Consider the following 17,816-nt stretch of genomic DNA (forward strand, 5'->3'; position numbering starts at 1 on the left):
GAATACAGATGTGCAGAGAGTCAGAGGGAGACGCACAAACTGTAAAACAACCAGTAGCCACTCACACCAGGACCAAATAACAGAGGCAGCTGTGATTTATTGGTGGATGGGAGCAAACGCTGAGATTTAATCGGTGAGTAGAGGAAGGGGAACAATCCCAGCCACTGGCAAGATTACAGGGAGAGGGGGAAAACAGAGGAGTGTGGAGGAGGAAACAAAGGAAGGAGCAGAGACAGAAGAGGAGTGACCTGAGGTGGAGAAAGAAAACCAGAGGACTGAAACAGGTAGGAGAATTAGACAGAAAGAAAAATGTGAAAATGAAAGGATGGTGCACTTGTAAAAAAAAAATGTAAAGCTGCAGAGAAGATGGAATGTAGAGATGGTTCTCAGTGTGTGCATGCCACTTGTAGCCAAAGTAAAGAAAAGAAACAAGATACTGCAGAGAAATATGCTAATCTGTAGTTTGCCAATACATGACTTTCCAACAAGTGATTGATGAAGTGTGGACTCAAAGAGGAATGAGAGGAAACGAAGCACAAACCAGTGAAGAACAACAAAATCTCCTGACACCTTAACTACAAAGCAGTACACAGGAAAATGAATGAAAAAGGAAAAATATGTTGGCATGAAATAATCATGACTGCAATGTGTAGAGAAATAAATTTAATGATGTTCTGCCACTCTGAAACTGTCATTTCCTCCATTAGGATGGAAAAAACAATCAGTATTCTTCTTGTGCTGTGTAAATAATACATTGAATATTTAATGGTATGGCTTTTTCTAAGGTTCTGGCAACATGTCAATACAATGTTTGGATACAGGATTAGTTATGAGGGAGGCTTTGTGAATAAATCATGAGGAAGTGGACATTTTCATCAGCAGGTGACGACTCTATACGACACACTTGTGTGGTGTAGGAAACACACAAAACACCTCTGTGTCCTTATCTAGACACTGCGGTTATTACCGTGTGTGTGTCCAAGGTATTCTGTATTCTGTGGGGAACTACACTTGTTAACACAATCTAATTACGCTGATTTGTCTTCCATATCGAGACAACCCCCATAATGTAAATCATTTGGGTAATATTAGGATATAGTAAGGATAGGAATAACATATTAGGATTAGGGAAAATTTGGATTGGGGTGAAATTGGTATTAGGGTAATATCAAGACTAGGGTTAAATTAGGATTAGGGTAATATTTGGATTAGGAAAAAATTGGGATTTAGGTAATTTGGGGATTAGGGTAAAGTTACGATTAGGACAATAGCAAGAACAGGGTAATGTTAGGATTAGGGTAAAATAGGATCATGTTAGGATCAGGATTTTGGTAGAGTCATAGTTAAGGTTAGCGCAAGTTAAGAGGAAATAAATATCATGTCCTCCGGAGTCATGGAGTGTGAGTGCAGGTATGTGTGTGTGTGTGTGTGAGTGTCAAATAGAGCAGTCATTCATAAAGGCAGGGGGGAGTAAATCAATACCAGCTTCTGGTAAATTTGACGCGTATTGGTGCAGGGAGAACTCACACCATGGCGACACTGCTCTATCCCATTAAAAATGTGCTGCAGTGTGATTAGTGGTCAGTGATTCATGTAATGCACCTGTATCCCCCGGCCAGAGCTGCTGACCTCTGCCCTGCTGATCAACAATGTCTGTGCAGCCGCTCACGCTGATGATCCTCTGCCTGACGATCACAGAGGAGTGAGTGACCTTAGGTCCAACACACACACACACACACACACTCACACACACACTGATATTGATATTGACAGGAAATATAAATGCTCTACACAAACAGCTTTTGTCCATTTTCCTCCTTCACCCTCTTTCTCTTTTGCATCAGTGCTTGTATGTTCCATAACCACTGGGGCGAGTGGAATGACTCTCAGCTTCAGCCAACCATTCAGAAGCTGATGAAAGGATACAACCGCTACCTCAGACCTAATTTTAATGGTAGGAAGGAGCTTGAAAAATGATCGTTATATTAACATTCTTTGAGTGGTCTTCTATTTCAAGGCCCTAATTGAAAATTGACATTTGATCTCTCCATATCTTTGATAGAGGGTCCTGTCGAAATTGGAATGAGCCTCGATATCGCCAGTATCGATGCCATCTCCGAAATCAATATGGTATAGGACCCTGGCAGCTTTTCTGTGTCACTGGGTGAATGAGGGAAAATGAATGAATGAATGACAAATGACTGGTGGTTTACGTCATCTTCTCAGGACTACACTGCGACCATCTTCTTGCGTCAGCGCTGGCGTGATTCCAGGCTGGTGTTTCCTGGAAACGAGAGCGTCAGTCTGGACGGACGTCTGGTGTCACTCCTCTGGATCCCGGACACCTTCATCCCAGACTCCAAGCGTTCCTTCCTGCATGACGTCACGGTGGAAAACCGCCTCATACGCATCTTCAGCAATGGGACTGTTCTATACGCACTTCGGTACTCTTTTTTCTATGAGGTTTAGATTTGACATTTACTGACATTTGCTGCTTATCTCACAAAATAAGCTTTTTAGATGAGGCTTAATTTTCAGAATAGAAAATGAAAGGGGACTAGTCACACAGAAATGTTGGAAGATAAGAAGAAATTTGAAGATATTTTCTTACGTGATTGTCATACTAATCAGCAGTGACTTGGCCTTGGGTTTAAAATAAACTCTTATGTATCATCACTCGTCATACAGTTTAACTTAAGGGAATTACTCTGAATTCCTGTCGCTCAAATAGTTCAGATTGTGTGAGGGAATGTTTGCAGAGTCGCTCCCGGCCACAGAAGAACTGTGTCATGACGTCCTATCGGTCGTGTGTCACTGACTGAGAGCTTTATTGTGACTGAACAGCTTTATTGGAGGACAGTGAGGTCAATTCTCTGCAGGGTCATTTTTTAAATCATGAGGGATGTAGGAAAGCATTGTGATTCCTAACTTTACTGAGTCTTTTTCCTATATAAAAGTCCAATTCACTACATTAGGACACATATACATCAACAGAAGAATTTAGATTCAAATGCCCTGCATCTCTATTACATCATTATATAATTAATTCTTCATGCACAGAAATGTTGGCACTTCAGATATGAGTCTTTATCTGCTCAGGGGCAGAGAGTTTTCCATGCTCACTAATTATTAATTACCCTGTTCTACATCAAACGACTTAGAGATTTTGAAGGTTGCCAACGTGTTTTTTTCTTCTATGAACACACACACACAACAGCATCACAGCTACGATCGCCTGCAACATGGACCTGACCAAGTATCCCATGGACAGACAGGTGTGCACTCTACAGCTGGAGAGCTGTGAGTAATACCTGTGAGGCTCCATCAGCCCCCCCCCCCCCCACCTCATTATCATCACCATTACCATTTTCATCATCATCCACATCAGTTTCGTGAGTATCAATCTTTAGAGACAATGTTTTGCTCGCCAGGTCAGATTCGACATGACTTGTGTGTGTGTGTGTGTGTGTGTGTGTGTGTGTGCGTGTGTGTGGGGGGTCAGGGGGCTACAACCTGCAGGACGTGGTGTTCTATTGGACCAGAGGGAATGATTCAGTGAAGGGTCTCAACACGCTGCGTCTGGCTCAGTACAGCATCGAGACCTACTATACATCGGTGTCGGAGGCTGTGTACGAAACAGGTGCAAACACTTCAAATCCCAGAATTCACCTCACCTGTGGAGGGAACCTAAGGTAGAGCACAGATGTAACACACTGTCTTCAACATTTCATCGTGTGTCTTCACAGGACAATACCCAAAGCTGGTGCTGCATTTTGCGCTGCGTCGAAACGTGTTGTTCTTCATCTTGGAGACGTATGTTCCCTCCATATTGCTCGTGGTTCTTTCCTGGGTCTCGTTCTGGATCAGCCAGTCCTCTGTGCCTGCTAGAACCTGCATTGGTCAGTACTATCCCGATTGCTTTTACTATGCTGTATGTTCATGTTATATCATTTTGACCCAAATAGAAGAATAACTTCCAGCGTACAACATGAAGCTAATTAGGTACTGATTCACACAGTGTCCCTATATGATCATATATGATTCACATCAGCTGATGCCTCCATCATCTGTACTGCTATACTGGAGGAGCTGGAGCCAATCCCTGCTGGCATTGGGCGAGAGGCGGGGTACACTCTGTTCAGAGCCGCTATACAGAGAAACAACCGTTCACTCTCACCAGCTATTAACCATGATGCAGTTCAGTGAATCAAGCTCAGAGATGTATTATACTATCCTGCATTGATTGAACACACATCACTACCTCAGAGCAACACGAGTTAACCACACACAGCTTGATGATTAGATTGTTTACTCAGACCACTGGCCAATCAGTAACTGGAGGTCAAATTAGTGAGCCGCTAGATAATTAAGGGGCTGCACAAACATGTTTGAACCGACTTCCGAAGGATTATGTATAAGACAACATTATGTGTTCTACAGGCGTGACTACAGTCTTAACCATGACCACTCTGATGATGGGCGCCCGGACATCTTTGCCCAACGCCAACTGCTTCATTAAGGCTATAGACGTGTACCTGGGCATCTGCTTCACTTTCATATTTGGTGCACTGCTGGAGTATGCCTTTGCCCACTTTTACACCATGCAGAACCAGACCATCGAGGATTTACACAGAGTAAGCAGCATATTTGTACTGAAAAAACGAGATGAAAAAGCAGAACTTTCAGTTTAGATGATGAAGACATTGTAAGTACATCTTTCTGTCCGTCTGTTAGGATCTTCTGAAGGAGTTCATCGAGTCCAACGGAAACAGCTCCATCCCCTTTGTCAGATCCACCCAACCCAAGCAGTCTGTGGCGATCAGCTCCACGGCAGAGGAGCCAACGGAGCGCTCGGAGAATGGCGACGCCATGAGCGACACTGGACCCAAAGAGAAGGTGTCGGGACAGGGGTGCGGCCTGTCCGCGGTGAAGGATGCGTCTCACAGGGCTGCATCTGCCTTCACTGTGGAAAACCCACACAACATTGACCGCCACGCCCGCACAGTCTTCCCCACTGCGTTCCTGTTTGTCAATATCTTCTATTGGCTGTACTATCTCTTTTTCTGAGCGCTGGTTCCAAGCTGCTACATTTAGTCAATGTCACCATTGTGAAGCTGATCTACCTCCTCATTCGAGACCCAATACCAGTCACCACTGCCTGGATCACAACTGACCAAGCAACCTTTTTGTACCATACATAGAAAACCTGCTTGTCCCACAGATAGGGCTACAAATTAATGAAAATCAATCGGCTCGGGCTGAGGAACCAGCTTTAGATTATAATCAGTATTGAAAGCAGTTTGGTGTGTGGATGGATGGCTACCTAGAGATAAACATGTAAAAGTGAGGATTGCTGACAAATCCATATAACAAATAAGGAAGTTACCTGGCTGCCTGAACTGCGCCACACTATACTGTGCTGCAATGAGTTGCCTTCATTAAGTGACTGATGTAGATGTGTTTTTTGCTTGTTTTGGCTTTCATACGCTGCTTGTATGAGATCATATATTGTGTACGTTCTTCACAGCATCTCATGTGAAATTAAAAGTCAGTACCTGAACATACGTAGGTGAATTTTAATGAAGAAATCTCTATTGTAATGTATGGCGGAGGAAAGACATTTTTTCTCTTATCCAGGTAGAAGAACGATAAAGTGCAAACGACATCCACAGGTTCAGAAGGAGAAGTTGTTAAAATGATAGAGGGCAGATTTTCTCATTCTCAAGGATGGTTTGTGTCACTGCTTTGTTAGTCACTCCGTTTTCTATAGCGAGGTCAAGTAGATGTAGGGTTTGGTTTCAGCCAGATCATTAAGCAGACGATCACTGAACAGCTTTGAGTGTCAGAGAAGCTGAGTGCAATCAAAAAATATTGACGCGCCATCGATCCACAGCACTGCAGCTGAAAACTCATATCGGGTAAATCATCATGATGATGAGAAGTAAAACATTGTATATTAGAAAAAGAATAAAGTATATAAAACAGTAGTCATGGCTCAGTATGTACAGGCAGAACATAAAGACGTTAAGTCACATAACAGGCACATCATGGCTTAAACTGCCCTCTAATCCTCTTCTTTTCCAACACATCACATGTCTTAGTTTAACTTACCCATGTGGCATGTTCACATTTCACTTAATGCAACACTGGTTCCAACACAATCCTCTGTTGCTTTTCCATGACATTGCATTCTATACTCTCTTCAATACACTTTTCATGAGTCTTTCTTCAACACAAGATTTCTCTCTGTTTCAGTTTGAACCACAGACAATGAAAATACTTGGATACGGAAGATGTGAAGTCCTCTGAGGAAGATAGGAGAGGATATTCAGTGGGATGTACCTCCACCTAGTGGCGGAATTCTTTCATTACAGTCAATTTATGTGGAGGAAGGTTGTCCTTTGTGGGATTACAGGTCCCACCTTGATACATCAGTCCTTTTAACGATGCTTCTCTTAGGTTCCTTTCTTTGACTCCCATTCCTGAAGAAATAGAAAGGTTAGGAGATTTAATTATAATGTGAAAATGAGGCAATTACTTCAAGAAATTAATTTCAAATAACCACAGATGAAGAGTAGTAATAAGCTATACTGAATATACATGCCAACAAATGAAACAAGTTTAGTTAACATAGTCTTATATAATAGAGAAATGTGTCTACATACAACTAAATAGAAAAACACAAAACAAAAACATCGATCTAAGTCAGTTGAGTAATTTGTAATTTACAGTAATGTAGCAGAATGGCTGTTCTAGACACTATTGTTAAAACAAAAATAATCAGCAATAACAAATACAACACAGCTTTGTAAACAACAACATTTTTCCGAACAACTTTTTATATAAAATAACAAACAAAGGCGAATTAGGAGGCTAAATAATTTAGGTTATGGCTGAATGACTGTGTAGCACTGCAAGCTACAGCCACTATCACAACACTCAAAGTAATGTCTACAGCAATGATCACATTAATCAATAATGAGAACATATAAATTATAAATACATTTGGCCTCCACTCAGACAGTTGCAGAAGTTATTTTGTTTACTCGTACTCAAAACCCCAAGTAGCAAGTAACACAATGTACTAGTTTATCACACTGACTTCTTTTCACTTAACAATTAATGTAAATCAAAATCCAAGTTAACATCCGTATAAACAGTACAATCCCTGCTAGCTCCAAAAAAAAGACTTCTTATATTGTATTCAAACATCTAACATCCACGTGTAGTGACCGAATCCAATTTGATCACAATCACATAAAGTACACTCACATACAGGTACTTCAGTGTAAATGTCCAAAATGACAAAGCACCAACACCCACAAACACCCAGACAGATTATTTGTTTGTGTGAAAACGCACTCGATGATAACACATTCTGCTGTCGTTCTATTTGTCGTCCTCTCTGATAAAGAAATAAGAATAGACCAATAGGAATTGGATGATTGTTACCTTTGCTTTCTGCATGACGGTTCCTGTAGAAGCATAGACAGACGGAGGTCTCCGACGTATTTCTGAGGCACAATTTACTGGTAGTGACTCACTGTAGATGTTCTGCCTCTTTTTGTTGGAGGCCTACACACAAAAAAGTAAGAAGTAAATAGAAGTATGTACTCACAGGTGTGCATGTAAGCAAATCTTTCCACATGAAACAACAAAATATACCTTAACAGGTGGTTTAGCCTCGACTGGTGCACCCAGTGCTCCACCTGCCTGACTCTTCTTCAGGTTTTCTTTGACCTCTGAGAGTCGCAGCTCCAGGTCCACCCTCTCTGCCTCCTTAGCTCGACACACTTCCTCCAGATGGGACACACGTTTGTTCATGGAGGACTTCCTCTTATCTGCAAACACATGGACGTATCAAACATATACACAACACAATGAGACAAACTAAGACTACGACAGCAGCATTTGTATTTCCATGTCCTCTAAATACAGGATGGCTTTCTAAATAAAGTATATTAAGTATATTTGCTTATTTACAAATGTTAAGATTACAACTCAGAAGTACCTAAAATTAGCTACAGCTTTAAAACGCTGCTTACCTTTTTATGTACGGTGGCAAAAAAACAATTGCAACAAACTTATTTTTATGATTGATTACTTTGCTGATAACTTAATCTAGAAAATAGTGAAAACTTCTCCCCACATCCAATGGTAACTTATTTAAATTGCCTGTTTAGTCCAGTCAACAGTCTAAACCTCAATGATATTCAGTTTACTATCGTATAAGACAAATAAAAGCATCATATACCTACAACTGAGAAACAATTTACTGAAAAAATCTAATTAATAGAGCATCAAAACTTATCTGAAATGGAATGTGTGCATGAGTATGTGTGTACTATGTGAAACTAGATGAAATTAATTAGATTTAGAAGGAATTTAGTTTTAATAAGAGCAATTAGGTGGTTTATTGAGGCCTGTAGGGAAACTCTCCGCTCACATGGCCCTTTAATAACGGAGGTCAAGGTCACATACAGAGCAGAGATGTCTGCATTTGATATCCAAGCCTTGTGTGCAGGCTTTCTTCAATACTAGAGTATCCAGCAGTTCAATATAATTTCTCAATAAACATATAAAAGACAACAGTCGACACATAAAAAGGTTCAGTTACATTTTTCTGATTTTGGAAAGTCTGGAGTGAAATCCACACATTACCAAAAACTATTTGAGTAGCATCTGCAGTTGTGTTTTAAATCTCCGTACCAGAGGCCGTCTTTAACTCTTCCTTCAGCTCTCTCTTCTCTTGTCGTAGGGTCACCAGTGTGTTTCGTATCCCATCTCTCTCCCTCTCCAGCACCTCTGTGTCTTTAAGGTAACGCTTGGCATCCTCCTCCGCTCGTGTTTTCCCATACCTTCCATACTGGTTGGCATCTGGGCGGGAGCAAAGGTGAGAGGTCAGACGTGCAGGGGTTATGGGAAGAAGACAAAATGTCTCACAGTGTTCCGTCTTCTCATCTTGTTTAATATCACACTCTTCGCACGAAGGGAGTGACACCAGCTCTACAAGTCATACAAAACTGCAGCACTCTCATGTGACCTTATTTCTTAATTCAAGAATGTTTGTGAGGGAACAAGGATACGATGCACAAATAAAAGATAAACACACAGACTCCTGTAGATCAAGGAGGCAAGACAGCGGATCTAATGCGAGTGTCCAATAAATCTCAGGTTACATCCTGAAGCTTTCAGCCCTGGAAAGCGCCGGCTCTTTGAAGTGTCAGGACGTCACAGTGAAGGCCTGTGAAACAGCGCAGAGAAGAGCACGGAGCTGTCCGACCACACCAATATCACTTTCCTAAACCCTGGACGCTCAACTTCTTTATTTGTAATGTTAGAGTCCGACTGACATGGTGGAGCAAATGGGAGCGGACAGAGAGAAGGGATAAGATTATAGATGGAAAATAACAGGATGATTGAGAGGAGAGAGAAGAGGGAATATTGAGCCGGATGAGAGCTCAGATTTTACGACTGTCAGTGAATTGGCACACCACTGAAGTGACTGTATGAATAGTATAAGTTACAATAAAACTAGAGCTTTGGAATATATGACTGCTGTGTGACACAATATATTATAATGGACCATCTGTAAAACTAGTTGTTTCCTTCGAAGGGCAGCAGGCTGCTATAGTTTCTATTTATTTATCTATTTATTTTTCAGAGGGATAGATGGAAATGGAGGGGTGCAAAGTCGAGAAGTCAAATCTGATAAGATTTCATTGAACTGTATATGTATCTCAGCTGCTTGGCTGCCTGAACAATAATTTAAAAAAGATCAGATAAAAACTTGCATTGTGCAGGTGTGTTTATTGCTCTGTCATAATGTCTTAAATATAATATAGATGCCAATATGTGAGTGAAGTGACCTACAGATTTTCGTATGTTAAAAATTACTTGCAAAACAAATCTTAATGTGTTGTGGCTGATGGTGTTTTACCTAAACTTCTTAATGTTAAAAAAAGGTGGTCCACAAGGATCAATTTCAGTTCCTCTTCTCTTCACAAACTATAGCAATACCATTCATAGAACTGCAGTATAGTTTTTTTCACTTAACAGCTTAACATTGTTGTTGAAGAGGAAAAAAAGAATAGATTGTTTTTTCTACATCTTATAGTCCTAATATAGAATGTAAATTCACCAGGAAATGGAATTGTTTCAAAATACAAAGTTACACATACAATGTTTAACTTTGGCCACTGGGGGTCTTTTAATCAAAACTATCTTTGCCCCAGAAGCTATAGCAGAAACAGACAAAACCATGAGTACGAAATATATAACACAGGTTTTGTAATTTTTTTACATTTGAAAGACGAATTGTTACATATTATATATTCAAACTACAACTTGCCTCATTTACAAGACACAGTCCGTTTAAAAAGGGCAGAAAACAATTAGACCAACAAAAATTCATGAAGCTAGTAGACACTGTGCCCTTCCTTTATTCATTTGTGAGAGCCATCAGTGCATTCTTTACAAAACATCTATCCCACAGGTGAGAGTAACACTGTCCCCTTTTCATTCATAAAATATATTCGCAAAAGCTATTTGCATATTTAAATCATCTTCTAGTATAGAAGAGTCAAGGCTCTAAACCCCATATGTGCACGCTGCAGTCTGCTAGAACAAGCTCAGAGAATTAAGACCACCTTAAGTAAATTGGCTTTTAGATTCTATGCACCTTAGATATAAAATACATTTCCCTATAGAACTAATGTGTTTCTCACAATTAGTCTCTTTAATTGAAATCCACCAGTTGAATAAGATGCTCATGTAATTACTTAGTTGCCTTTTCAACAGAAGACTTTGAATAAGCTTTGCATGAGGCTTTGCTAAAGAACAGACCAATAGAAGTACAGCAGTGTAACTTTGGAAAACCAACCAATCACACTTACTTGAGCCAGTCCGCTTGAGGGAAACTAATGGTTTAGTTCTGTCGGAGTCGCTGCTTGAGAAACTTGAGCGCCGCTTCCCTTGATTCCCAGACTGCGGCCTGTGGCTCTCCCCTGACTGGGTGGAGTGCAGAGGAGGGGAGGGAGGACATGACAGATGTGAGAAGGATGAAAAAGGACGAGGAGAGAAGAGAAAAAAGAAGGCAAAGCAATAAGTTTATCTTTAGATTCATTGGCTTAAGGCCGCTGAGGTGTGTATGTTTGTGTCTGTAGGATGTGAGTGGGTCAGTGTTTAAGTGTGTGTCAGTGAGGTTAAGAAAGAGGTTTACAGGCTGTAAAAGTGCCCTGACCTCTTGCTTTGCTGTCATCAGTTTGATTGCTTTTTTTTGGAGTCTTTTTTCTCTCCTGTGACCACACAGTACTTTGTCTCTGACCCACAAAAAGCCGTCATTGATAGGCGTGTAACAGAGCACTGTCTGTCTGTGGGGGTGACTGATATGGGGCGTCATATTCAGACGGGGACCATCCCAAACAGCTGCACACACAGACACACAGCCTCTAATCTTGTCATATTAAAGTCAAGCATTACACAGGAGATTTAAGTGAACTTTGGGAAAGTGTGTGCAGGTCTGTGCACATGCAACCCACCTGCATGTCCTCATTAGAGACCTCATCATATGTTCTGGAGTCTGGAGAGGCACCGCTGGAGGAGGTGGCCCACCTAGGATCAGAGAGAAGGGAGAAATTAAGTCAGAGAAAGGTCAAAGCATCCCCGCTCTGGTCGGTGGCCTTGCACTGACCTTATCCAAATATCCCAAAACCCCATCCCCCCCCATTTCCACCAGACAGTCTCACTCACAGGAAGGAATTACGTGCAGCGTCACGGATATTAGCAATGGTTTCCACATCAACATAGTCGTAATGCAGCGACTCTGGGTCTGTGGTAGAGCCTGTTTCTGCCAAGAGGACACCCAGCCACCGTCCAAGTTCATCAGAGCTGGCAGCCTAAAAGGAGACAGGACGAATCAGTTTTGAAATACCAGAATTTGAACATTACAGGTGGTAAAACAAGCCGTAAACACAACATTATTTAGCAATAGTAACCTCGTTACACCTTCAGATAACACAGCAAATACAGAATTAATTTGAAGTATCTCCCCTCTAAACTAATGCAAGTAAAACATCCACTCTTCTTTGTGCTTTGTTTTTGGTCTCCACCACCTCCTGAATCTTAGCAGCTAAAGTACAATGACTTATCATGCTGTTTGGTGTTGGACAGGAAGCTTACATTGTGTTTATCAGAGCTTCAATGTTGAAAGCCGTTTGCTGATGCTGCTCAAGATAAGGTTGATGAGAGCAATAAAGTTGAAGCCTTCTAAAGGGAAACGATGAGCTGAAAGGTGATAAAATGCTTCGTAAATCTGAGGGAAACTGCAGAGTCCAGTGATAATTCTCTGTTATTCACTAGGTGCTGCTCTCATCACATCACACACAGTCCTTTGACACTAAGTTATATAAAAATATTGAGTAGTGCAACTATAAAGTAAGATAATCAAGGTACTCTACCTCCATAGCAGCCACCTCTTTGCCGTTGCGTAGGATCCGAAACGCAAAAGGGTGTTTGGGTCCAAGCCCCGGCACCACCTCACAGCTGAGGAGAGGAAGTGAAGGCAGAGAGGTTCGAGTGTCTCCCTTGTCAAGGTAGAAGTACAGGAAGCCTCTGCTCACACAGCACCACTGTTCCCGCCACACCTGGTTCACCAGCACCGACAGGTTGCCTGTGTTGTGAGGAGGGAAAATAAAATGAGGCGTCTACAATCTTGTGAGAACTAAAGAGTGATGCGAGGCAGGGTCTGACCTTGTCGAGGGTCGCCTAAGGACGTCCGGGGATCACCAGGCCGAGGGGGCTTCTTCTTGGAGAAGCTGATGATGCGAGTGATTTTTCGGCCTGCAGCGATAGCTCCTCGTTTCACCTTCCCTACATGAAAAAGTTAAGGATTCCACTGTTGATCTTTCGTCCAAATTCATCTTTAGAATATGACACTTGACATTAACTTAAAACATGAGAGAACCCCCTTGAGGAAATTCTAGATCCTGACTCAAGATAAAACATACTAGCATTTTTTCCCAGAGCTGCATCTCATGGTCTTCATCAGCAAATGCTCTGTTTTCATGGAAATAACTCAACTGTGTTGAACTTTGCTGTGACCTAATGCTGCATTTATCTTCCTGACTTGTAAACAGCCCACACATCCCAGTGATAATTATGACTGGGAAAGTCAGAGGTTTCTGAAAGCCCTCGTACATCCCATAATAGAGATGTGGCTGAAATCCAAATAAATATGGATGCAACACAGTACAGTTTGCCATTCACACACATATTCATACAGTGCATCTATTAGCAGTACTTTTTTAAATGCACAGACTACATAACTGTCTCTTTCATTTTTATAGACATAAAAACTTGTTTGGTTCATCTTGTGTATCAGTGGAAGCACCAACATCACCAGTTATCAATACTTGTGAAAGTGTCTTCTCTGTATAGCAGCTGTGTAGAGTGTAATTTGGGCAAATTTTTCTGGCCGACCCGAGCCCAACCGAGTAGTGACCGAGTGACTGTTCTGTCCGAATCCAGCCCGACCCATCAGAGTCACATCACAGAGTAATGAAGTCTTATCACATGAGAGAAAGTTTGACCGAGATTAGGATCTGCTGTTAAAGGTAAATCAAACGCTGGATGTTTTGGCAGAGAGTGAGACACAGAGAGAGAGAGAGAAAGAGAGAGAGAGAGAGAGAGAGAGAGAGAGAGAGAGAGAGAGAGAGAGAGAGAGAGAGAGAGAGAGAGAGAGAGAGAGAGAGACCTTCTTTAAGATCTTTTATATTATTATGACACATCTTGTTTAATGTCCGGTCTAATTGGTTTATTACCCAGTGGGAAAGTTTAAATTTTTCATTTATACATTGTTGGCACAACTGTCAGTGGAAGATCTGTTTAGTGGATGACCCACTCTAGGGGAAAAAGCTGGTAAATGGGCCTTTTAGTGGAAGTTTATTTTTCTTTTGCTGTGTAACTGGTGTACAGATTTGAGGATGTGCGTGTCTGTCTCACCATTCTCTCTGCAGTGATCTCCAGCTGACACACCCACACTGTCTGAATCAGATGTGTTCCTCTCTGCTGATAACCTCTGAGGAAGACACACACAAACACAGTTTCAGAATTAAACTAAATTTCTATCCCTGAGATGAGCTGGCACATGTACCCACCTCTGGATTCTTTCATTCTCTTACATACTGTCTCATAACCACAAACATCCGCTGCCTTTTCTCCTACCAAATTTATGGCAGCTCTGCTCTACTCTCTCTGTGCTTTTTGCAGTTTAAGTTATGACAGGTAGAACATTATAAAAGAGGATCTGCCTGTTCCAACACTGACTCACTGCCACCCCTATCATTTCTTAACACCCGATCACATTAGATCTCCTCTTTGTTCTGGAGGCCAAACACAGGTATAACTGTGCAGTATAGAGCCAAACTGTTGTTTAAGGAAATTTATGGTGACAACACAATTGCAGCCTGCTACCTACTTTTCCTCAGCTCGGCTGTGAAAATGAATTATTGTCTCGAGGATAAAAACGACAGGATCTAACTTACACAAACATCCTCTCTGCTACACTTACCTTGTCAAGTTCAGTTTTTCTTGGACTGACGGGAGATGCAGACTCCTCAGGGCCTGTGCTCTGACCGCACACCTCTCTAACAACCTGCAGGGATATTTTACATGTGTCAACCTCCATTTTACAGTGAATTCCTTTAGACGTTTGCCAAACCCACTTCCAGTGATTGTCAGCATGACTCCTGGCTGTGTTACTGTATAACTGCATACATATGTATCTAAGCTGGAATACAGAGCAGAGTGCAGCTTACTCCAAGCCATCTGTGGGCCTGTTCCTTGCTTTGCACCGCCAGCACCAGCGCATCGCCATTAGGCAACGTGAACCGGAGCTCATGGTGTTTCCTCTTGCTGTCTTTGGGTGCATAGACCACAGTGCACTGGGGCAGCAGCAGGTCCACATACGGGCATGTGTCCTTGGAACTCTTATAGCACTGCAGAAAGGAGGACAAATGTTTTTCAAACTTTAGGTTTAAGGAGAGAAATATGAAAGTTAAGAGCTTTTATCCTTTAATGAGTGTGTGAATTCTAACCTGTAGTCTGTTCTCCCGTATGACAGTGAGCTGTTTGGCCCACTGTCCGAAGCGTTTCTTGCGCAGCAGGAAGGCACAGATGCGACAGTCTCTGGCAGGAGGCATGGAGCTCTCATCCGACGGCCACTGATGAGTGAGTTGGACGCCGGGGCTCCTCTCTTCCTCATCCTCCTCGTAAGACTCGTATGAACTGCTCAGAGCGTCAGAATCATTGTCTGTGAGAGCAGCAACAGAAAACATGAAGTTAACCTATTCCTTTTGTCTGTTTTTATCCTGTAATCAGATTATTTTCAGGGTTAGTTTCTTATAACTCACAAGAGTTTTTACGGTGTGAATTTATGCAGGTAGTGGGGTAGTTATTTTCAGCATCTTCATATCCATCTTCTATAGAGTTGGGAGGACTTGACCTGACTGTAAATGGGAGAAAAAAATATATAATAATAATTAGTGCTTGTGTTTCATTGTGCCCTTGATTGTAACTTGTACTAGTGCTGTATGTCAATGTAGTTGCTTTCAGACATGCACTGAACTCCGGACAATCTCCTGAAATTATCCAGAGGGGCTGTATGTGGGAACGTAAATGAGTGAGAGGCTCCAGACTGTCTGTTGAGTTTCTCCGGCCAGGCCCAGAATAAAAACTTGGTTAAACTGAATAACGTCCAAATGAGCCCATGTGAGAAAACAGATGGAGATCTACCGGAGGATTCCGCGCAAGTGAGAGGGCAGATTCAACAAACAAACAGAATACAAATATCTCAAGATGAAAAGCAGTGCCATTCACGTCGAAGACAGTCACAAAGATGTCATAAGACAGCTTTTGGTAATAAGGGCTGATGCCAGTGTCGAAGTGCTGATAACAAAAACATGTTACAGACCCAACCTAATTTGTTACATCCTGCCTCTGCCTGCTGCATCACCCGTCATCTGAACGCTCTGGAGATTTCTGTGTTTTTGTGAGCACTTCTTATGGAAGTATCTCCTTTTATGTGTGAAAGGCAAACTCCGGACCTCATTGTGTGGGTATTCTCCAGAGTTCAAGTCTGAAAACATCTTGTGTGTGTGACTTAAATGCTGAGCAGTGACTTTGAGGTATTTACACCAAAATGACATGATTGCTGTGAGTTCAGCGGAGGCGGGAGGATGCTGACCTCGAGTGATGATGTACTCTGGCAGTTTGCCAGGACTGAGCGGTAGCGCCTCCTCGTAATACTCCTCAGGAGGCGGTGTGGTGGGCAGAGGGGGAGGAGAGTCCGCTGAGTGCAGGGCCGAGGAATCTGCACAGCTCTGCCAAAAGGAGACACACAAACATAGCTCTCAAATTTCCACCACAACCACTCACATTTTGTTTTCACACCCAAAGAACTGCATCATCAAAGAGATAGAGTGTAAAAGCCAAAAAATGAGATCCATTAATTAGACACATGCACTCTGAGTGGATCCTGACGTTTTAACTCTTCCAACAGCTGGCAGAGTGACGTGTACACGGGAAGCCCCCACAACAAGGAATATACTCCCAATGTTTCTCTTTGCTTTGCCTCCATAAGTCATTTGTTTAGAGGTGCAATGGTTCCTTACAAAGCTGGATTTGGATTTGAGTGCTGACAGGATGGAAATCAAACAACACACATCCCACACATGCATTTAAAGCCAGTATTTCATTTGTAATTGATATTTATGGTAAAGGAGAGGGAGTGTGGAACTTTTGGCAACTTGCCTGATTTAAAGTGTCAGTTTGGGTGTTGTTTTCTTCTTTGACATCATCTGCATCATCCTTCAGGTCTCCGAGCTGGCAGTCTATAAATGACAACAGCACACGGTTACACTCCCACTTCTTTACTGTATGAAGAAGGCATGACCAGCTGTGCAGCTCGTATGACGACAATGCTGTGCGTTTTACAGCACTGTGCTGGAACTCAAACTCACCAAATGTCTCAAAGAGGGACTCGACAAAGCTGGTGCCATTTCTGTAAACTGCTGAGTTCATGTAGATGTAGTCTGTCCCTGGCACTGAGAGAGAGGAAGAGGAAAATGTGAAATAACTTCCTGCGTGGTAACAACATGCTGAGCGTTAGAGGATAGGATGGGTGGAAATCTAAATGAATGGATAAATGATAAATCCAACAAAAAAAAGTGGATGATGCACATGCTGCAATCATTACCTCCTCCAAACAGGAGGATTTGTTTGTTAGTTAGCAGGATTATACAAAAAACTACTGGATGGATTACCACAAAACTTTTCTTTAACATTGTGTGATAGTGTGTTTGTCCACATTTTGTGAGTTTCTCAAAAGTCTCTTAACATCTCTGACTGGGTGAAGTATTTTTGCTGATCTGGATTTTTGTGAATCATATTAATTATATTGTAATGGTAACTGCTGTAAATACAACTTCAGTACAATGAAATGCACCAACATTTTCCATGATACTGTATGAACAGAGTTTAGTGAACAGTCACTGTGTCAGTGATTTCTCTCTGACCTGACGGCTGTAGCTGCTGCAGGAGGTTCCACACTGATGTCTTCTTCTCCTGGGTGGAGGAGCTGAGGTTTTCCTGGTCCAGCATCTTCAGCAGAACTCCCAGCTCATTCACCAACACCTCCATGGCTGCACAGGGTCAGGGGGCAAATGTCAGAGGGGGCGCAAGTTCAGTGTATCAGCAGAGAGGGCAAAGGTCGGGCTGACAAGTCCAAACAAACCCAGGAGTAATGTCAAAGAGGCCGA

General features: G+C 42.1%; 2 protein-coding genes across 5 annotated transcripts in view; one reads left to right on the plus strand and one right to left on the minus strand.

Moving 5' to 3' along the window:
* gabrp (gamma-aminobutyric acid type A receptor subunit pi) lies at positions 1–5,888 on the plus strand. Of its 2 annotated transcripts, XR_004615116.1 has the most exons (11): positions 1–284; positions 1,620–1,702; positions 1,845–1,954; positions 2,063–2,130; positions 2,227–2,444; positions 3,218–3,300; positions 3,503–3,640; positions 3,747–3,899; positions 4,441–4,634; positions 4,735–5,689; positions 5,753–5,888. XR_004615116.1 is itself a non-coding variant. In XM_034597299.1 (10 exons), exons 2-10 carry the CDS (start codon positions 1,650–1,652, stop codon positions 5,065–5,067), a joined length of 1,350 nt encoding a protein of 449 aa, XP_034453190.1. In that variant the 5' UTR covers positions 1–284; positions 1,620–1,649; the 3' UTR covers positions 5,068–5,717. The 2 variants fall into 2 exon arrangements, 1 of the variants encoding a protein (XP_034453190.1); XM_034597299.1 differs by lacking the exon at positions 5,753–5,888 and having other exon boundaries at positions 4,735–5,717.
* The window catches only part of afap1l1a (actin filament associated protein 1-like 1a), a 29,276-nt gene continuing 17,225 nt past the window's right edge, over positions 5,766–17,816 (minus strand). For all 3 annotated transcript variants that reach the window (XM_034597289.1, XM_034597290.1, XM_034597288.1), the window contains 18 exons: positions 17,574–17,699; positions 17,019–17,102; positions 16,810–16,889; positions 16,244–16,379; positions 15,411–15,506; positions 15,096–15,310; positions 14,817–14,996; positions 14,570–14,653; positions 14,002–14,077; positions 12,751–12,870; positions 12,459–12,670; positions 11,752–11,897; positions 11,541–11,613; positions 10,896–11,010; positions 8,710–8,877; positions 7,666–7,841; positions 7,453–7,575; positions 5,766–6,482 (listed from right to left, as the gene is read on the minus strand). In XM_034597289.1, the coding sequence (XP_034453180.1) occupies positions 6,456–6,482; positions 7,453–7,575; positions 7,666–7,841; positions 8,710–8,877; positions 10,896–11,010; positions 11,541–11,613; positions 11,752–11,897; positions 12,459–12,670; positions 12,751–12,870; positions 14,002–14,077; positions 14,570–14,653; positions 14,817–14,996; positions 15,096–15,310; positions 15,411–15,506; positions 16,244–16,379; positions 16,810–16,889; positions 17,019–17,102; positions 17,574–17,699 (2,237 nt within the window). In that variant the 3' untranslated portion in view covers positions 5,766–6,455. The remainder of the gene's footprint in view (positions 6,483–7,452; positions 7,576–7,665; positions 7,842–8,709; positions 8,878–10,895; positions 11,011–11,540; positions 11,614–11,751; positions 11,898–12,458; positions 12,671–12,750; positions 12,871–14,001; positions 14,078–14,569; positions 14,654–14,816; positions 14,997–15,095; positions 15,311–15,410; positions 15,507–16,243; positions 16,380–16,809; positions 16,890–17,018; positions 17,103–17,573; positions 17,700–17,816) is intronic.

This window comes from Hippoglossus hippoglossus, chromosome 10, assembly GCF_009819705.1.
Source record: "Hippoglossus hippoglossus isolate fHipHip1 chromosome 10, fHipHip1.pri, whole genome shotgun sequence".
Lineage (NCBI taxonomy): Eukaryota > Metazoa > Chordata > Actinopteri > Pleuronectiformes > Pleuronectidae > Hippoglossus > Hippoglossus hippoglossus.